The sequence below is a fragment of the Callionymus lyra genome, chromosome 10, assembly GCF_982586985.1.
Source record: "Callionymus lyra chromosome 10, fCalLyr1.hap1.1, whole genome shotgun sequence".
Classification (NCBI taxonomy): Eukaryota; Metazoa; Chordata; class Actinopteri; order Syngnathiformes; family Callionymidae; genus Callionymus; species Callionymus lyra.
In genome coordinates this window covers 3881756-3899302 of record NC_141827.1, presented here as the reverse complement: position 1 = coordinate 3899302, position 17547 = coordinate 3881756, and the positions used below count along the sequence as shown (strand labels likewise).

The following is a 17547-nucleotide window of genomic DNA, read 5'->3' as shown; positions in this document are numbered from 1 at the left end:
TACACATATATACTTGTTACTACACTATCACAACACCAGAGTCAAGTACTGGACAATACTACACATATATACTTGTTACTACACTATCACGACACCAGAGTCAAGTAATGGACAATACTACACATATATACTTGTTACTACACTATTACAACACCAGAGTCAAGTACTGGACAATACTACACATATATACTTGTTACTACACTATCACAACACCAGAGTCAAGTACTGGACAATACTACACATATATACTTGTTACTACACTATCACAACACCAGAGTCAAGTACTGAACAATACTACACATATATACTTGTTACTACACTATCACAACACCAGAGTCAAGTACTGGACAATACTACACATATATACTTGTTACTACACTATCACAACACCAGAGTCAAGTACTGAACAATACTACACATATATACTTGTAACTACACTATCACAACACCAGAGTCAAGTACTGGACAATACTACACATATATACTGGTAACTACACTATCACAACACCAGAGTCAAGTACTGAACAATACTACACATATATACTTGTTACTACACGATCACAACACCAGAGTCAAGTACTGGACAATACTACACATATATACTTGTTACTACACTATCACAACACCAGAGTCAAGTACTGAACAATACTACACATATATACTTGTAACTACACTATCACAACACCAGAGTCAAGTACTCCACAATACTACACATATATACTTGTTACTACACTATCACAACACCAGAGTCAAGTACTGGACAATACTACACATATATACTTGTTACTACACTATCACAACACCAGAGTCAAGTACTCCACAATACTACACATATATACTTGTTACTACACTATCACAACACCAGAGTCAAGTACTCCACAATACTACACATATATACTTGTTACTACACTATCACAACACCAGAGTCAAGTACTCCACAATACTACACATATATACTTGTTACTACACTATCACAACACCAGAGTCAAGTACTCCACAATACTACACATATATACTTGTTACTACACTATCACAACACCAGAGTCAAGTACTCCACAATACTACACATATATACTTGTTACTACACTATCACAACACCAGAGTCAAGTACTGGACAATACTACACATATATACTTGTTACTACAGTATCACAATATATTCTATCATTGTCAACTTGCCACTGTATTGTGTTACTTAATGTATCAACCCATTCTTGCCAATACACACTCCTTCAGTTGAATTACAGGCAAACAGATAGAAATTAGTTACACAATCTTATAAATCACATCATTTCTTCTGCCTTAAACGCGTCTTTTTAACTTCAGTCTCATCTACAGGATCAACTCCCTAAAAACAACTGTAGAGATTTACTACTGACGGTGAAAAAAACAGGTTCATCTGTAATGTTTTGTAGTAATAAAACATTGATTTGCTGTCAAGTATTCATTATTTACTGCGGCACAGAACACATTAATATGTTGTGTGGAAGTTTATCAACTATTCCAGGCGTGGAATCTCATGTTTCAACCGAGCTGTTGATGGATTCCTCAATCTGAGGCTGGACTCGACCTCCTGATGCATGCTGGGATAGATTTACAGTTCCATAACTTGCTTTGCCGTCCGCAGGTGAACGGCGGCGCTCAAGGGAACCCGGTGTGGAACGCGTCCGACACCGTCACGGAGGGATGGGTCAAGGCCGAGCTCGCCATCTCAACCTTCTGGCCAAACTCCTACCAGGTACTCGCCCTGAGACTCACGTCACACTCGGATCCAGACGGGTCAATATTTGACTCTCCTGCTCGCCCCGCCACTGTTTGACTTGTTAATTGCTTCATATTTCCACTAAATATTGGCTCTGATGAGGCGGATTAGCAGCAGATTGACCTCCAGGTGACCTCAAAACACGTCACCTTGAGTGGTCGAGACCCTCGTGACTCACAATCCACGGGAATAAAGTCAAAGCAAGAGCATATGTCGTCGCAGACGGAGGCGACAGAAGGACAAAGATGAATAGTCTCTGACTTTTGGAGGATCCCCCCGTGGAGTTGTTATCGGCTCAGCAGGGGGTCCTCGAGATCTCACTCCTTCTCATCCCTCTCTTCCTCTCCTGCAGGTGATATTTGAAGCGCTTTCAGTCCAGGGTCAACCCGGGTTCATCGGCGTCGACGACATCCGAGTCCTGGCTCACCCTTGTCGTAAGTACACGTGCGACCCCTCGCGTGACCCCCCTCCTGAAGACCCCCCTCGTGAAGACCCCCCTCGTGAAGACCCCCCTCGTGAAGACCCCTCTCCTGAAGACCCCCCTCGTGAAGACCCCTCTCCTGAAGACCCCCCTCGTGAAGACCCCGCTCATGAAGACCCCGCTCATGAAGACCCCCCTCGTGAAGACCCCCCTCGTGAAGACCCCCCTCGTGAAGAGCCCCCTCATGAAGACCCCTCACGGGACCTTCTGTTCCCAGACCTCGATGCTGATAAGAAAGAAAGACAGATTGAGACTCGCCGACAGATTGCAGATTCGTTATCTCTGGTTCTGACGGAGCCTCAGTGGAGTCTCTGTACTTCGCTCTCTGTTCACACCTGAGCTTGTGTCGACGCTGAGACTCAAATAGAGGCTCAAGGTTTTGTTCCTCGGATCTTAAACCAACTGGTCAGGTTTGGAATCTGACTCAAGGCTGTCGTTAAATAATCGACATCAGATCAGGTTTAAAAAATACAAATATTTAACTTGTAACAAGTATCTGTGAAATAAGACGTGTTTCTGTTGCATCTTTATACTCTATCGTAAGTTCTTGATGCTCGGAGAGACAACAAGTTCAAACTAGAAGATCACAGATCGGTTTTAAGTGAAACATACAAAGGTTTGTGTTTTTCCTTCTGAGTCGACAAGTTACTTTTGTGAGATTCGGAAACATTTGATTTTCAACTCGTACCCATGAATCCTTTAAAACAAGCAGAGATTCAGTGAAGTTCGAGTAAAACACACGAGCTCAGTCACTTTCATCATTAAACGTATTTATTTCTTCAATTCAATTCAATTCAATTTTATTTAAAGTGTCTTATCATAACAAAGTTATCTCAAGACACTATTCAGTTGAAATAAGACTACAGTTGATTAAGGAAAAATAGATCCAGCAATTCAACAAAGAGCAAGAAACAAAACACTGTACAGTGAGCAGTGGCGAGGAAAAACTTCCTTTTAGAAGCAGAAACCTCGAGCGGAACCAGACTCATTGTTGACGACCTGCCGCTTTGACCGGCTGGGAGGAAGGATGGGGGGGAAGACAGATGGATAAGGAGAGGAGTGAGGGAGGATATAGTGAGAGAAAAGAGGAGAGTGTAGGAGGGTCCATGGGGGTGCTGGAGAGAATTTTCTTCTTCTGCTCATTAAATTTCTCTGGAACACACAGTTTAAAAAACGAGGGTCCAGAGAAACTATAAATCCACTTAAATATATAATGTTCCTAATAGTTTTAGTATTTAATTATTTATTAAAATGATTTCATTGTAGTAAAATAAAACGGTTTTTCATTTTTATACCGTAAATAAATACCGTGTATAATATTTATAAAATAATCAACATTTATACAAAAATAATTAGTATTACAGCAGCTATGAATAGAAAATTGAAATAAACATTTTGTCGAAATTAATCAACAACTGAAAAACTTAAAAAATTAAGACAGCAGCTCTGAAGATATTATTTAGAATATTTCTCGATAAAATTCATAACGAAAAACAGTATCATTTTAAACATTTAACAACAGAACACGTGATGGAAAATGAATAAGAAAACAAATTGGCATGAAATAGTTTTTTCATTTTTTATTCATATTTATTCATATTAAATTTTCATTGGATTGAGAAACTTGTATAGTACGTGAAAGTATCAAATATTCAAGAAAGGAATTATTTATTTATTTAGTTGGTTTTAAGGTCATTATTGTAGTAATATTAAGGGAAATACAGTTATAAAGTCAAAATAAAAGTGTATGATGTGTTCAGGAAAATGCAAAAAATGAAAACCTTCTACAAACAAACTATGAATATTTAATCTCATACACGTGTCAGACTTTAATGAATACAAACAAAAGTGAAGAAACACGAAGTGATTTCCTAAAGCGTCAGTGAATGTAAGAGCAGATGAATCGCAGGAGAAGATGTTCCACAGCGTCTTCTGCTGCTAACCGACCATTAGCATCGGGTCGAATCATCATCGCTAAGTGATCGATGCGTCTTTAGTTGAACTGATCGCTGCCTGCAGACGCTCCCGATGAAATCATCCCGTCTGCGGCCAAAGTCACCCTCGCCGCCGTCCAAGTGCCCGCCGCCCATCTGTCTCTCCACAGAATTACAGTCGTTTGAACGAGCGTTTCTTATCTCGCGCTCGCTTCATCACGAGATTGCCGAGCAGTTGCTCCAACGCCACGTTACGACACTTTTATCGGCGCTGAGCGACCCCCGCACCCGTTCGGAGGAAGTGGGGTCACCTTCGGACGGCGCTGCTCTTTTCCGAAATTGACATTTTAAGTGTAGAAGTTTTTACAAAACAGCCAAAAGGTTTGTACGTTTAACTTCGATGCTAGAAAAAAGTTTCGCTTCACTTTTTAATGTTGTAGGTTCAACAAATATAGCAAAGACAACCTTGAAGCTACTAAGTTTTCTGAATTTGTTGTCAATGTTTATCATTTAAACAACAAATTACAATTGAATTTCCATCTTATTTGTGCCACTAAAGATGTCAAACCTGGTCAAAAGTCAGAGCGAGTCATGTCTGCGGTGAAACGCTCTTGAATAGTGTCTTCCTTGATGGTTCGAGTCATCATCGCTCAGTGACTTGAGGTACAAACAACCCAGTCAAGGTCCAAGTAGTTCAAAGCCGAGTCAGGGACTGTGTCGAGTCCAGGTCTCAGCACCTGATGGGTCTCAGTCCAGACATTGATTCCAACTCTGTGGTCCTGACCCGACGATAAACGGGATCCTGACTCGCTTGTAACTGAAGAAGCTTCCCGGGTTAAAGGTCAAACGTTTTCCCAAGAACTCTACACAGACCGGTTCGCGTCTGTACCTCAAGTCAAGAGTTTTTCATAGAGATTCCATCTGGTCCAGGTTTTCCAAGCAGCCGGTCGTGAACCTCCGGGCGGACCCGGAGCAGATGGAGGAATAATATCTTGACTCTGGAGCGACTGGATTAACGTTAATCCTCCGTGTAAAAAAAATAAAAGTAGCTCATCGTGGGAGTTCGTGACGTGGGATCAGAAGTCCTTTTTTCTTTAATAACTGTTTCTCTTTCTTGTTTCAGGAAAAGCTCCGCACTTCCTGCGCCTGCAGAACGTGGAAGTCAACGTGGGCCAGAACGCCACTTTCCAGTGCACGGCCGGAGGAAAGTGGTCCCAGCACGACAAGCTCTGGCTGCAGGTGAGTTCGTACCTATAATACTTATAATATTTTACCATCGCCCCCTACTGGCCAACTGCCCGGCACCACTCCTTGGTTCTAGGAATAAATGGTTTTAAGTAAGTGGTGCTTAGATATGACTAGAAGATATGAGGAAGATTAACAAAGAAGAAACACCAGGACAAGATGATGACGATCAAACTTATGTTGTTCATTCATCTTTGTTCTGCCGTGATCTTGATCAAGGAGAAGTGGAATTTGTTGTTCCTTTGTTTGACGTCCAGCAGGTGTAAATGCTGATACATTTTTTCAAATTGGGAAGTTCTTTTTGAACCGTTTAAAATCAAAAGTGCAAAAGCTAAATTTGTCGAGTCCCTTCCAAAAAAAAGCCAGTTTTCTAAAGGTTTTTTACTTGTTTCTTGTATCTCGTGGGTTCAGTTGATTGTAAATCGTAAGCTACTGTGTCATGTGACCGAGATAAGTATTGCCTTTTACAGATTTACATTCTTTTTCTTTCGATACTCTGATGGACTGGTACTAGTGTGTGTTCTAGTAGTCTGGGAATGACATAACTTTATAAAAACTTTAAATCTTGACTTCTTTGACCCTTCCATTCAGGAATATTTATCATTCTAAATATAATAAACACACAATAAAACAGCTTTTTTGTTTTATGAACTACTCAAAAATGTCTATCTTAGCTTCAACCGTCGGTAAGAGTTTGTCATTTTCAATCATTTCCTCACAGAAAGAACATTATCTTCCATGTTATCGCTGAAATAAAATGGATGAAGTAGTTGTTTTTTGAGTAAACGTTGCTGTCGTTAACCTGCACCTGGTGTGAGAGAAGAAGCTGTAACAACTGAGCAGGAGATTTTAGAAACATAAATGACAAAGTGCAACAGTCCCGAGCCGCCCGGCCCTATTTCAGAAATGATTAAAAAGGCCTTGTTCGGTTTTGCACCGACGACTCCGTCTCTGTTCACCTGACAAGTGCGAGCATGTTTTCCCCAGAAATCGTTTACGACTCCACGCGAACTTCCACAGTGTTTTTGTATCGTCGGAAGAAGAACTTTCACTGTTTCTAGTTTGAAAGTCTCCAGAAATCAAATGCAATCAATTATTTTCTACACAAATGTAGTTTGTTTTCGACACAAATGTAGTCGTTTGTCGACGTTTCCAGAGACACGTTTCTGAATCAGGAGAACAAGCTCTGATGTTTATCGAAAAAGATGCCATGAGACGCCAGAAGACTCGCGGAGGTTAACTTGGGACTCGTTATTCGTGGAGCTCCCAGAGTTCAACACTGCAGCGAGAGGACGATGCAGTTGTGAAGTTCTTACATCAGCTTCTGTTTCTGTAACTGATGAACTCGTAGCAAACCTTACCTTCCATTTACCAATTTGAATTAAAAAAAAAATCCACTAAATAGTCCTTCGACGGGTTTGCTTGATTTTCTAGTTCAGTTTTAAAATGAACTAGTTCTGTCCATAGTTCATAATTCAAAATGTTCTAAAGTTTACCGCTCTAAGAATGAACTAGTTCTGTCCATAGTTGATGATTCAAAATGTTTCTATAGTTCACCGATCTAAGAATGAACTAGTTCTGTCCATAGTTCATAATTTAAAGTTTTTCTAAAATTCACTGCTCTAAGAATGAACTAGTTCAGTCCATAGTTCATAATTCAAGATTTTCTAAAGTTCACTGCTCTAAGAATGAACTAGTTCTGTCCATAGTTGATAATTGAATATGTTTATATAGTTCATCACTCTAAGAATGAACTAGTACAGTACATAGTTCATAATTTATAATGTTTCTAAAGTTCACCGCTCTAAGAATGAACTAGTTCTGTCCATAGTTCATAATTCAAAATGTTTCTAAAGTTCACTGCTCTAAGAATGAACTAGTTCAATCCATAGTTCACAATTTATAATGTTTCTAAAGTTCACCGCTCTAAGAATGAACTAGTTCTGTCCATAGTTCATAATTCAAAATGTTTCTAAAGTCCACCGCTCTAAGAATGAAATAGTACAGTACATAGTTCATAATTCAAGATTTTCTAAAGTTCACCGCTCTAAGAATGAACTAGTTCAATCCATAGTTCATAATTTATAATGTTTCTAAAGTTCACCGCTCTAAGAATGAACTAGTTCAATCCATATTTCATAATTTATAATGTTTCTAAAGTTCACCGCTCTAAGAATGAACTAGTTCTGTCCATAGTTCATAATTCAAAATGTTTCTAAAGTTCACCGCTCTAAGAATGAAATAGTACAGTACATAGTTCATAATTCAAGATTTTCTAAAGTTCACCGCTCTAAGAATGAACTAGTTCAATCCATAGTTCATAATTTATAATGTTTCTAAAGTTCACCGCTCTAAGAATGAACTAGTTCTGTCCATAGTTCATAATTCAAAATGTTTCTAAAGTTCACCGCTCTAAGAATGAAATAGTACAGTACATAGTTCATAATTCAAGATTTTCTAAAGTTCACCGCTCTAAGAATGAAATAGTACAGTACATAGTTAATAATTCAAGATTTTCTAAAGTTCACCGCTCTAAGAATGAACTAGTTCAATCCATAGTTCATAATTTATAATGTTTCTAAAGTTCACCGCTCTAAGAATGAATTAGTTCAATCCATATTTCATAATTTATAATGTTTCTAAAGTTCACCGCTCTAAGAATGAACTAGTACAGTACATAGTTCATAATTCAAGATTTTCTAAAGTTCACCGTTCTAAGAATGAACTAGTACAGTACATAGTTCATAATTCAAGATTTTCTAAAGTTCCCCGCTCTAAGAATGAACTAGTTCAATCCATAGTTCATAATTTATAATGTTTCTAAAGTTCACCGCTCTAAGAATGAACTAGTTCTGTCCATAGTTCATAATTCAAAATGTTTCTAAAGTTCACCGCTCTAAGAATGAACTAGTACAGTACATAGTTCATAATTCAAGATTTTCTAAAGTTCACCGCTCTAAGAATGAACTAGTTCAATCAATAGTTGATCATTTAAAATGTTTCTAAAGACAAACGGAGAGAGTGAGACGTTCACAGGCTCCAGAATAAAGAGTTCACAGTAAAGTTCATCATGGAAAATACTCCACGTTCAGTTCATGTTGATCCAAAACATGAACTAGTTCATCGAACGTCAGTTCAGGCACAACTTTGTCGACGGAGAAACTCATCGCACCAGGAATCTTTGATGGATTTTCCTCATGGCTCCTTCTTGTCCTCGCAGCAGTGGAACGGCAGAGACACGTCGCTCATGATGACTCGGGTCGTGAACCACCGGCGCTTCTCGGCGACGGTCAACGTCGGCGACACGTCGCAGCGAAGCACGAGCCGCTACCGCTGCGTGATCCGGTCCGACGGAGGCTCGGGAGTCTCCAACTACGCCGACCTCATCGTCAAAGGTACTTCTTTTTATTTCCCCTTCCACAGCTTCCTCTCGCCTTTCATGGAGGAAGAACGATCTCAGGTAGCAAATCGATGGAGAGAGTCTTTACCTTCCCGCACACACCTCTGAGCTCGCTGTGAACTATAGGAATCAGAGCGTCTGTCCCGCTGTGAGGGATATTGATGTTCGGAGGGAGGAAGATAATGATTTTCTCAACCCGGCGATGAAGTTACAGCAGCCGCGGTCCAACCTTAAACGTATTCCGAAGCTGCTTTATATTGTCTCTCAGTTTTTTTTCTATTTTCGGAGGTTTTTATCTTGAGCTACAGATGTTTTCATGTCGTGGATTTGTCCGTCCAGAGTTCAAGATAGTCGTGGTCGACTGAAACAACACGTGTGAAATATACACTCGTTTATTTCTGAGGCGATTAGATAAGAGAGAGTGCAGACCCCTGCCAAGCAGCTCTTTTTTTTAAAAAACTCATATGTTTATATTGTTTATATCATTATTTAGTTATCATTTCAACCATTCCTGATGGTGCAGCAATAGAACTCACTTCTTCGATCTCTAAATCCGTTTTTGAGATATTTCGCTAACAGATCGATCAACTAGTTTAACAGTTGTCTCTCAGTTTTTTTTCTATTTTCGGAGGTTTTTATCTTGAGCTACAGATGTTTTCATGTCGTGGATTTGTCCGTCCAGAGTTCAAGATAGTCGAGGTCGACCGAAACAACACGTGTGAAGTTTACACTCGTTTATTTCTGAGGGGATTAGATAAGAGAGAGTGCAGACCCCTGCCAAGCAGCTCTTTTTTTAAAAAAAAACTCATATGTTTATATTGTTTATATCATTATTTTAGTTATCATTTCAATCATTCCTGATGGTGCAGCAATAGAACTCACTTCTTCGATCTCTAAATCCGTTTTTGAGATATTTCGCTAACAGATCGATCAACTAGTTTAACAGTTGTCTCTCAGTTTTTTTTCTATTTTCGGAGGTTTTTATCTTGAGCTACAGATGTTTTCATGTCGTGGATTTGTCCGTCCAGAGTTCAAGATAGTCGTGGTCGACCGAAACAACACGTGTGAAATATACACTCGTTTATTTCTGAGGCGATTAGATAAGAGAGAGTGCAGACCCCTGCCAAGCAGCTCTTTTTTTAAAAAACTCATATGTTTATATTGTTTATATCATTATTTTAGTTATCATTTCAATCATTCCTGATGGTGCATCAATAGAACTCACTTCTTCGATCTCTAAATCCGTTTTTGAGATATTTCGCTAACAGATGGATCAACTAGTTTAGACGTAACTACCATTTTTTTTTGTATTTGTTATTATTATTATTATTTCCAGGAAAATATTGTCGGAGGAAAGAACCTGTTGTTCAACTGTGATGATGTTCCTGGTTTTACCATCTGGATCCAGGGATCGTTTGAGTCACTCTCTGTGGTGCAGAAGGAACTCACAGCTTCAACTATTGCACGCACACACATACACACACCCAACAGAAACACACACACTTTTTTTTAACAGATTTTAGAAAAATACTCTGTGTGTGAGCGTTTTTTTGCGTGTGCATGAGAGTTTGTGTGTGAGGGTGAGGGTGAGAGTTTGTGTGTGTATAATAGTTTGTTACGTTTGCGTGTGCATGAGGGTTTTTACATTTGTGTGTGTGTACGTATGTGTGCATGTGACAGTGTGTGCCTCCATCTGTACTTGTGTACGTATGTGTGTGAGAGTGTGTGTGAGAGAGTCTGTGAATACATATGTGTGTGTGTGTGCATGTGTGTGGACATGTGTGTGTGCAAGTCAGAGTATGTGCTTGTACGTGTGAGTATGTATGAGTGTGTGCGTGTATTTGTAGTTGTTTATACATGTGTGTGATTTGTATGAGTGTGTTTGTATTTTTGTGAGAGTGTGTGCTTGTACGTGTGTGTGTCCATGTGTGTGTGATCTAACCCACACCCACACATAAAGATTGACACACTCATTTCTACACACACAAATTGTTACTTGTTTGGGAAAAGAGTGTGTTGCCAGAAACAAACAACACAATACAATTCCATTGCTGCTATTGTGAGTCCAGACATGTGAGCTACACAACATTTTACGTCTGGACTGAATAGAAGGAGGAAAAAAAGATTTTCTTCTGTTTGAAGCTTTTTACGAACCTTTTTAAAACAGCCTCTCAGAGTCTTGGTGCACAATTGTGTTATTTTCCTGCAGTCGCACAACAACACTTAGAGTAAAAGCCACTTTCCTCGTCCTGTTCTGCAAAAGTTCTTGAGACTTATTCCATTAATGTTATTGTAGATTTGTCCGGGACGACCTTGGAAATGGATCCGTGAGGTCGAGACGATCGGATGTAATCGGAGAGAAACATTCAATACATGTTACGTTTGTTTTTCATTCATTTATTTACTTGTTTGTTGAACATTTGATACATTTTGTTAGTGTTTTACAAAAAGTTGTACATTTTTTCATGATGGAATTTATGTTTAGATCATTTTAATAACGTAGTTGTTCAATTTTTTTTGTAACATTTATGCAACCTGTACCTCATAATAATTTGTACAATATTTTTACACTAAAATTTTGGCATTTTTTACACTTGAAAAATTGAATCGATACCATATTTTAATGCATATTGAACTACAATAAACCACATGATCTTCATTTAGATTTTCGTTTTTTGGAAAAAACTACCTTTCATGGTTGAAACCACCATGTAGTTACTGTAGCGACTCAGAGACGTGTTTTTATGACTCAAGTACTGCAAGACTCTTTGAAGTAAGGTAAGGTAAGGTAAGGTAAAACTTTATTGACCAGAAAGATCAAAAGAAACGAGTAACAACAAGAGCCTTTATATTGTTTTTCTGATTAAATACTGTATTTGACGATACTGCATCCGTTTTTACTGGATTGCAGTAACACTATTCTGACACCAGGGGAGCAATAAACAAAACAGTTGAACTTACTGATTATAGCTTTAAACGTTGATGATTCCTCTTGACTTTATTTTACGTGTAAATGTTGTAAAACTAAACTAAACTAAAGCATCTTCACACACAAATGCACATGCACGCACATAAACACACGCACACAAGCACTCACGCAAAAAACACCCATGCACAAAAACATATGCAAAACTCACACACGCACAAACACATGCACACAAACATGCACAAAACACAAGCACAAACATATATGCACAAAAACACACGTAAAACTCGCACATGCACAAATACGCACAAACAGATGCGCAAAAACACACATGCACACTCTAACCAGTGGTCAGAAACATTCACGCACACACACAGTCAAACACACAAACACACAAACACATACACACACTGACAGATGTTTTTCTCGTGCTTCTCATTTGTGCGTCACTTGAAGAACAGATGTAGCCTCAGCCCCTGGTGCACTTGGGTCACAACTTTCTCTCAGGGCATGTAGGTGTCAGCTGTGTGTGTGTGTGTGTGTGTGTGTGTGTGTCTGTGTGAGTGTGTCTGTGTGTGGTTGCGTGGCAACATGTGTAGGACTACAGGAGCTTGAATTTACGCCGACCTGTGTGACCCTGAAATGATAATGCTTCCAAGATTGAATCTGTTCTTTTCAGAGTTATAGATAAAAATGTTTGTTCATTTTAATGTAGCGACTGGAGCTCAGTTGTCTTCGTCTTCATCTTCGTCCAAAAAGACACTTAAAAACATCCAAATACCTAAGAATTGTTTGTACTAGAAACGTTCATGATATTTACCTGAACTGTAGGATGTTGGTATAACTTCTAGAATATCTACGTCAACTAAAAACTACCTAGAAATATATGTACATGTTTAAGTTTTTTCAGAACAAACTCTTATGTTGAGGCTTCGATACAAGATGGACGTTAAAGACGAGCAGTATGAAGGTATTTGGATGTTTTTAAGTGTATTTTTGGACGAAGATGAAGACGAAGACAACTGAGCTCCAGTCGCTACATTAAAATGAACAAACATTTGTGTCTTTAACTCTAAAAAAGAACAGATTACTCAACATTAGTCGACATGAGGGCGAGTAGAAAAGGTTGAACGCCTTGATAACTCAAATTATTTTCTGTTTTAGAGCCAAAACATGTTTAATTTAAACGATTAATTGAGAAAATCTTGTCGTTGATGCTTATTTGTCTCAACGTCACTGTCAGAGTGAGTCGAAGAGACGTCGCCTGAGCATCTTCTCTCTGAAGGAGAAGGCTCAAGAAGTTGTTGTTCTTCTTCTTCTTCTTATTGTTGTTCTTGTTATTCTTCTTTTTCTTCTTCTTGTTCTTGTTCTTGTTCTTCTTCAAACAAAACAATCCATTTCAAACCCGAGACCGAAGCCATCGAAGCCAGATTCCAGGGACTTCCTGTTAACATCCGTCTTCCTGCTGCTGCCACTATTTGGGTGACATTGTGGGTCAAAGATTGAAAAGTTGGAACTCGGACTGATGAGTTGGGATTTGACGGAGGAAGTTTGAGGAGCTCTGTGTGTGTGTGTGTGTGTGTGTGTGTGTGTGTGTGTGTGTGTGTGTCCTGGTGAAGACAGCTGCACAGCAGTGTAGGTGTGAGTTCTGTCTGTCAGAGATAAGACTCAGTGGGGCGTAGCAGAGATCTGGGAGAGCCACCGTCAGCCTCTGCCCTGTGGTCGCTGTGTGTGTGTGCGTGTGTGTGTAGGTGCGTGCGTGAGCATGTGTGTGTGTATACGTGCGTGAGCATGTGTGTGTGTGTGACATGTTCCGGGTGAAAAGCAGTTACATCTTTCCATGTCACCTCAGGTGGTCATATAGCTGATTGTGGTCCATGAATCCAAGTGTGTGTGTGAGTTTGTGTGTCAGCACAGGTGTGTGTTGGTCTGTGTGTGTGTTGTGTGTAGCCTGAAGCTCATTTCCAGCGTCGTCTATATGTCTGTTTCCTGATAAGGGAATCAATAGGTTGGTGGACAGCTGGGCTCAGCTCAGCTCAGCACAAAACTCCCTCTGGGTTGTGAGTTGAATCACCTGTGATGGACCTGAACGACACCTTGAGTGGCAGGCGCCGCCGCGGAAATGGAAAATGACTTTACTTATCAACTCTTTGAGATAGTCAAAGTGACTCGAGCGTTGGGGGTTTTCAAGTTGAAGGGAAATATCTGAAATTGGCATCTGGTTACATTTGGGATGTTCTCGCCCTGATGGAGGAAGTTAGGATCAGAAAAAAACATTCACTTCCTGCCAAATTGGAGACATTTTCGTCTGAAAAGATGTGATACAGTTAAAAATACAAAAATAAAAAACATTCGTTTTCTACCCTCACGTCAACTCATGTTGGATTATTTTCATTGTAATCTGTTCTTTTTAGAGTTACAGACAAAAATGTTTGTTCATTTTAATGTAGCGACTGGAGCTCAGTTGTCTTCATCTTCATCCAAAAAGACTTAAAAACATCCAAATACCTTCATAATGCTCGTCTGTAACTTGTACTGAAGCCTCGACATGATAAGAATTGATCCGAAAAAACGTATAAAATCTATATCTTTAGTTTGTTTGTAGCAGAAGCTAAAATGCTAACATGCTACACAGACAGGAAACAAAGTAAATCTTAGTAACGACTGTTTCCTGTCTGTGTAGCATGTTAGCATTTTAGCTTCTGCTACAAACAAACTTAAAATAGATCAATTCTTCTTGTTGAGGTTTGTCTATAATTCTAAAAAGAACAGAAAATAATTTCGGTTTGAGTAGAAAATGAGTGAAGTTTGAATTCAAAACTTTTTGTTTAAAAACTGGTTCAAGATCTTGATTTTGTTCAAATAAACACCATGAAGGTTTCCACTCCAGGCTGCATTAGAAAATATAATTGTTGTCGAGATGAAGTCGATGCTAAAGAAAGAGAGTTGAAGGAAAATATACTCGTGGTTCAAGGAGAAAAACATGTGTTTTTGTGTTGATGCAGTAGAACAACAACATTTGTTTTGTGAACTTTACATTCCAAGGCAACAGAGTTCACTGTTTTCTCAACATCCTTTTTTTGTTTTCATTCAAAATCTGTTTATATTTTTGAGGCAAAACTTTAAACATGTATTAAAATCAATTCCTTTGAATAAATATTTTTTCACATAATGTTGATTCTTTTGCCTGTTTTGATGCGAATACCATGACTATGTATCGCACAGTTAAACCTGGTCAAGAATCAGAGCCGCCAGTTTTTGCTCTTTGTCTGTCTGTCTGTCTGTCTGTCTGTCTGTCTGTCTGTCTCTCTCTCTCTCTCTCTGTCTGTCTGTCTGTCTGTCTGTCTGTCTGTATGTCTGTCTGTATGTCTGTCTGTCTCTCTGTCTGTCTGTCTGTCTGTCTGTCTGTCTGTCTGTCTGTCTGTCTGTCTGTCTGTCTGTCTGTCTGTCTGTCTGTCTCTCTCTCTCTCTCTCTGTCTGTCTGTCTGTCTGTCTGTCTGTCTGTCTGTCTGTCTGTCTGTCTGTCTGTCTGTCTGTCTGTCTGTCTGTCTGTCTCTCTGTCTGTCTGTCTGTCTGTCTCTCTCTCTCTCTCTCTCTATATATATATTTTAGTTAAATTATAAAATGAAGCTCTTTTTAAAGTCCGAGACTTTAAAGTCAAACAAAAGCCAAAATCTTTCAATATTTTGCCAAAAAACATCATAACTTATACAAAATCAAATATAAATCGTGACTCGTAAATGTGTTGCGAAGGGAATTTTTGATCCAAGTAATAATTCACTTCCTCCTCCAAGTCTGTGTTTGCACAAGAGTGTGCGTCTGCATGTGTGCGAAGCTTGTAAACGTGTGTGTCTGTGGTTGTTGGTATTCCTCGTCCGTCGCCCTTTCATGTGCGAGTGTCGGCGAGTGTCGGCGAGTGTCGGCCGGACACGAGACGCTTCACACGGAATCCTGGAGCAGAGACACATAAGTAATGCATGAGCAGGTATGTCGGGGCGAGCCGGGGAGGAGCGCGGGAGTGTCAGGTGCACACGGAGAGCAGGGTGAGCAGCAGGATCACAGGGAACAGAGGTGAGCTTGTAGCGAGCGCGAGACGAGTTGAAACAAGAGGCGGAAGCCTGGGATGATGGAATGGAAATGAGAGGAGGTGAAACAGTGAAGCAGGAACATGAAAGAGAACAGAAACCAGGAGGTTCAGAAGTGGACCTCGGGAGTCTCTTCATGGTTCTTGTAGAGCAGGACAGAAGAAAGATCTTGAACCTTGTCAATAAATTAGGGAAACACTTACTTTTATACTTTTGTTTCACGCTGGTAAAAACAACCCACATGGGTCTGAATTACAAGATTAAAGTCGAGCTTAAAGATCAACGACTCAATGACCATGTTTTACACTTTATTACTTTATAAAGTTGCTCTGAAATCTGGACGGACGAGAGGTTACGAGAGTCCATCATGACGTAATAATGGCTTCACTCCTCCAACAGTTTTTACAGAATCAAAACAAGACTTTGAATTTGAAAAACACGTCAAATTGTTGTTCTTTTGGCAACTATTTTCTACAAATTCACGTTTAAAAAAAAAAAAGAAATGTTATTTGAAATAAATGTCATAATTAAATGTTAAAAGATTTCAATGTCAAGAAATAATTCAGTGTAAGAAATTTGCTGTAAAAGAAAACGAACATCCGGTCGACCAGGGAGAAGGAATCGACCGACGGGTCACAGGAAGTAGGCGTGACCAATAGCAGCCAAACACGCGTGACCTTTGAGTGACAGCGGGGATCGATTGCTTCTCCCTGGTCGGCCTGTTAACGCTGATTTTATTTAAACACTACATTTATTTACATTTCATTTTTTTTATACATTGAACTTCACACTCAATCTATTCTCACTTTGATCAATAATAGAAGAAAAAAATTGAAAATGAAATTTGATGTTTTTTAAAGTTTAGAATTTTCTTTAAAACTGTTGATATTAATGTTAATTTCTAGTACGAAGGCACACGTTTACTTCCATTAACGTCTCATCCTCAAAAAGAACCATAGAAATAAATACATTTAATTTAAAGGGGCTTCGAGGCCAAAGCTCCAGCCTATCCCAGCTACCTGGGGTGAGAGGCAGGGGGGGACACCAGAACAATAAGTCAAGCTCCTGTGTGTGTTTGTTCTCCCCGTGCCTGTGTTGATCTCCTCGGGGTACTCCGGTTTCCTCCCAGAGTTCAACACAGTGTTGCAAGGATTTATTGACGAACAAACGACTGTCGGGATCAGAATGTTTGAATCTTTACGGAAACGAAAAGAGACACAAACGTGATTTCAAACCTTTTGTCTGTTTGTGTTTTTTTTCCTCACGTCTTTGTTGGCGTGGAGTGTGATTTCAATCTCCGCGACGGATAATTACACGAAGTATAATCATCAACTTGAAACCACTGCAATCACAGACGATGTTGACGAACCATCGGCAACAAACACACAAGTGGTTCAATAAATCATAAACGTATTAACATTAACGATAACATTTGATTAAAGAGCAAACATGTATTTATTGACTCGATCGATCTGCATCAGTTTGTCATTAAATAGTTGAGAAAAAAACCTTTAAACTATTAATATATTCAGGTTGTGAATTAAGTTTGTCGTACATCATTTATTGAAGGACCAGTCGACATCGTTTATTCATCATTTAATGCATACATGCATAAACATTAATTCAAATTAAATACATGTATTACAAGAGGAAAAAAAACAAGAAACATCTTAAGACGTTTTTATTTGTTCAGGCTTTTCCTTGATTTTCTGGAA

The 17547-nt window shown here is 39.2% G+C and overlaps 1 protein-coding gene across 2 annotated transcripts in view; it reads left to right on the top strand.

The window, feature by feature from the left end:
* The window catches only part of ptprt (protein tyrosine phosphatase receptor type T), a 305407-nt gene that overhangs the window by 81944 nt on the left and 205916 nt on the right, over positions 1 to 17547 (top strand). For both annotated transcript variants that reach the window (XM_087799988.1, XM_087799990.1), the window contains exons 4-7: positions 1627 to 1737; positions 2114 to 2195; positions 5300 to 5415; positions 8642 to 8816. In XM_087799988.1, the coding sequence (XP_087656114.1) occupies positions 1627 to 1737; positions 2114 to 2195; positions 5300 to 5415; positions 8642 to 8816 (484 nt within the window). The remainder of the gene's footprint in view (positions 1 to 1626; positions 1738 to 2113; positions 2196 to 5299; positions 5416 to 8641; positions 8817 to 17547) is intronic.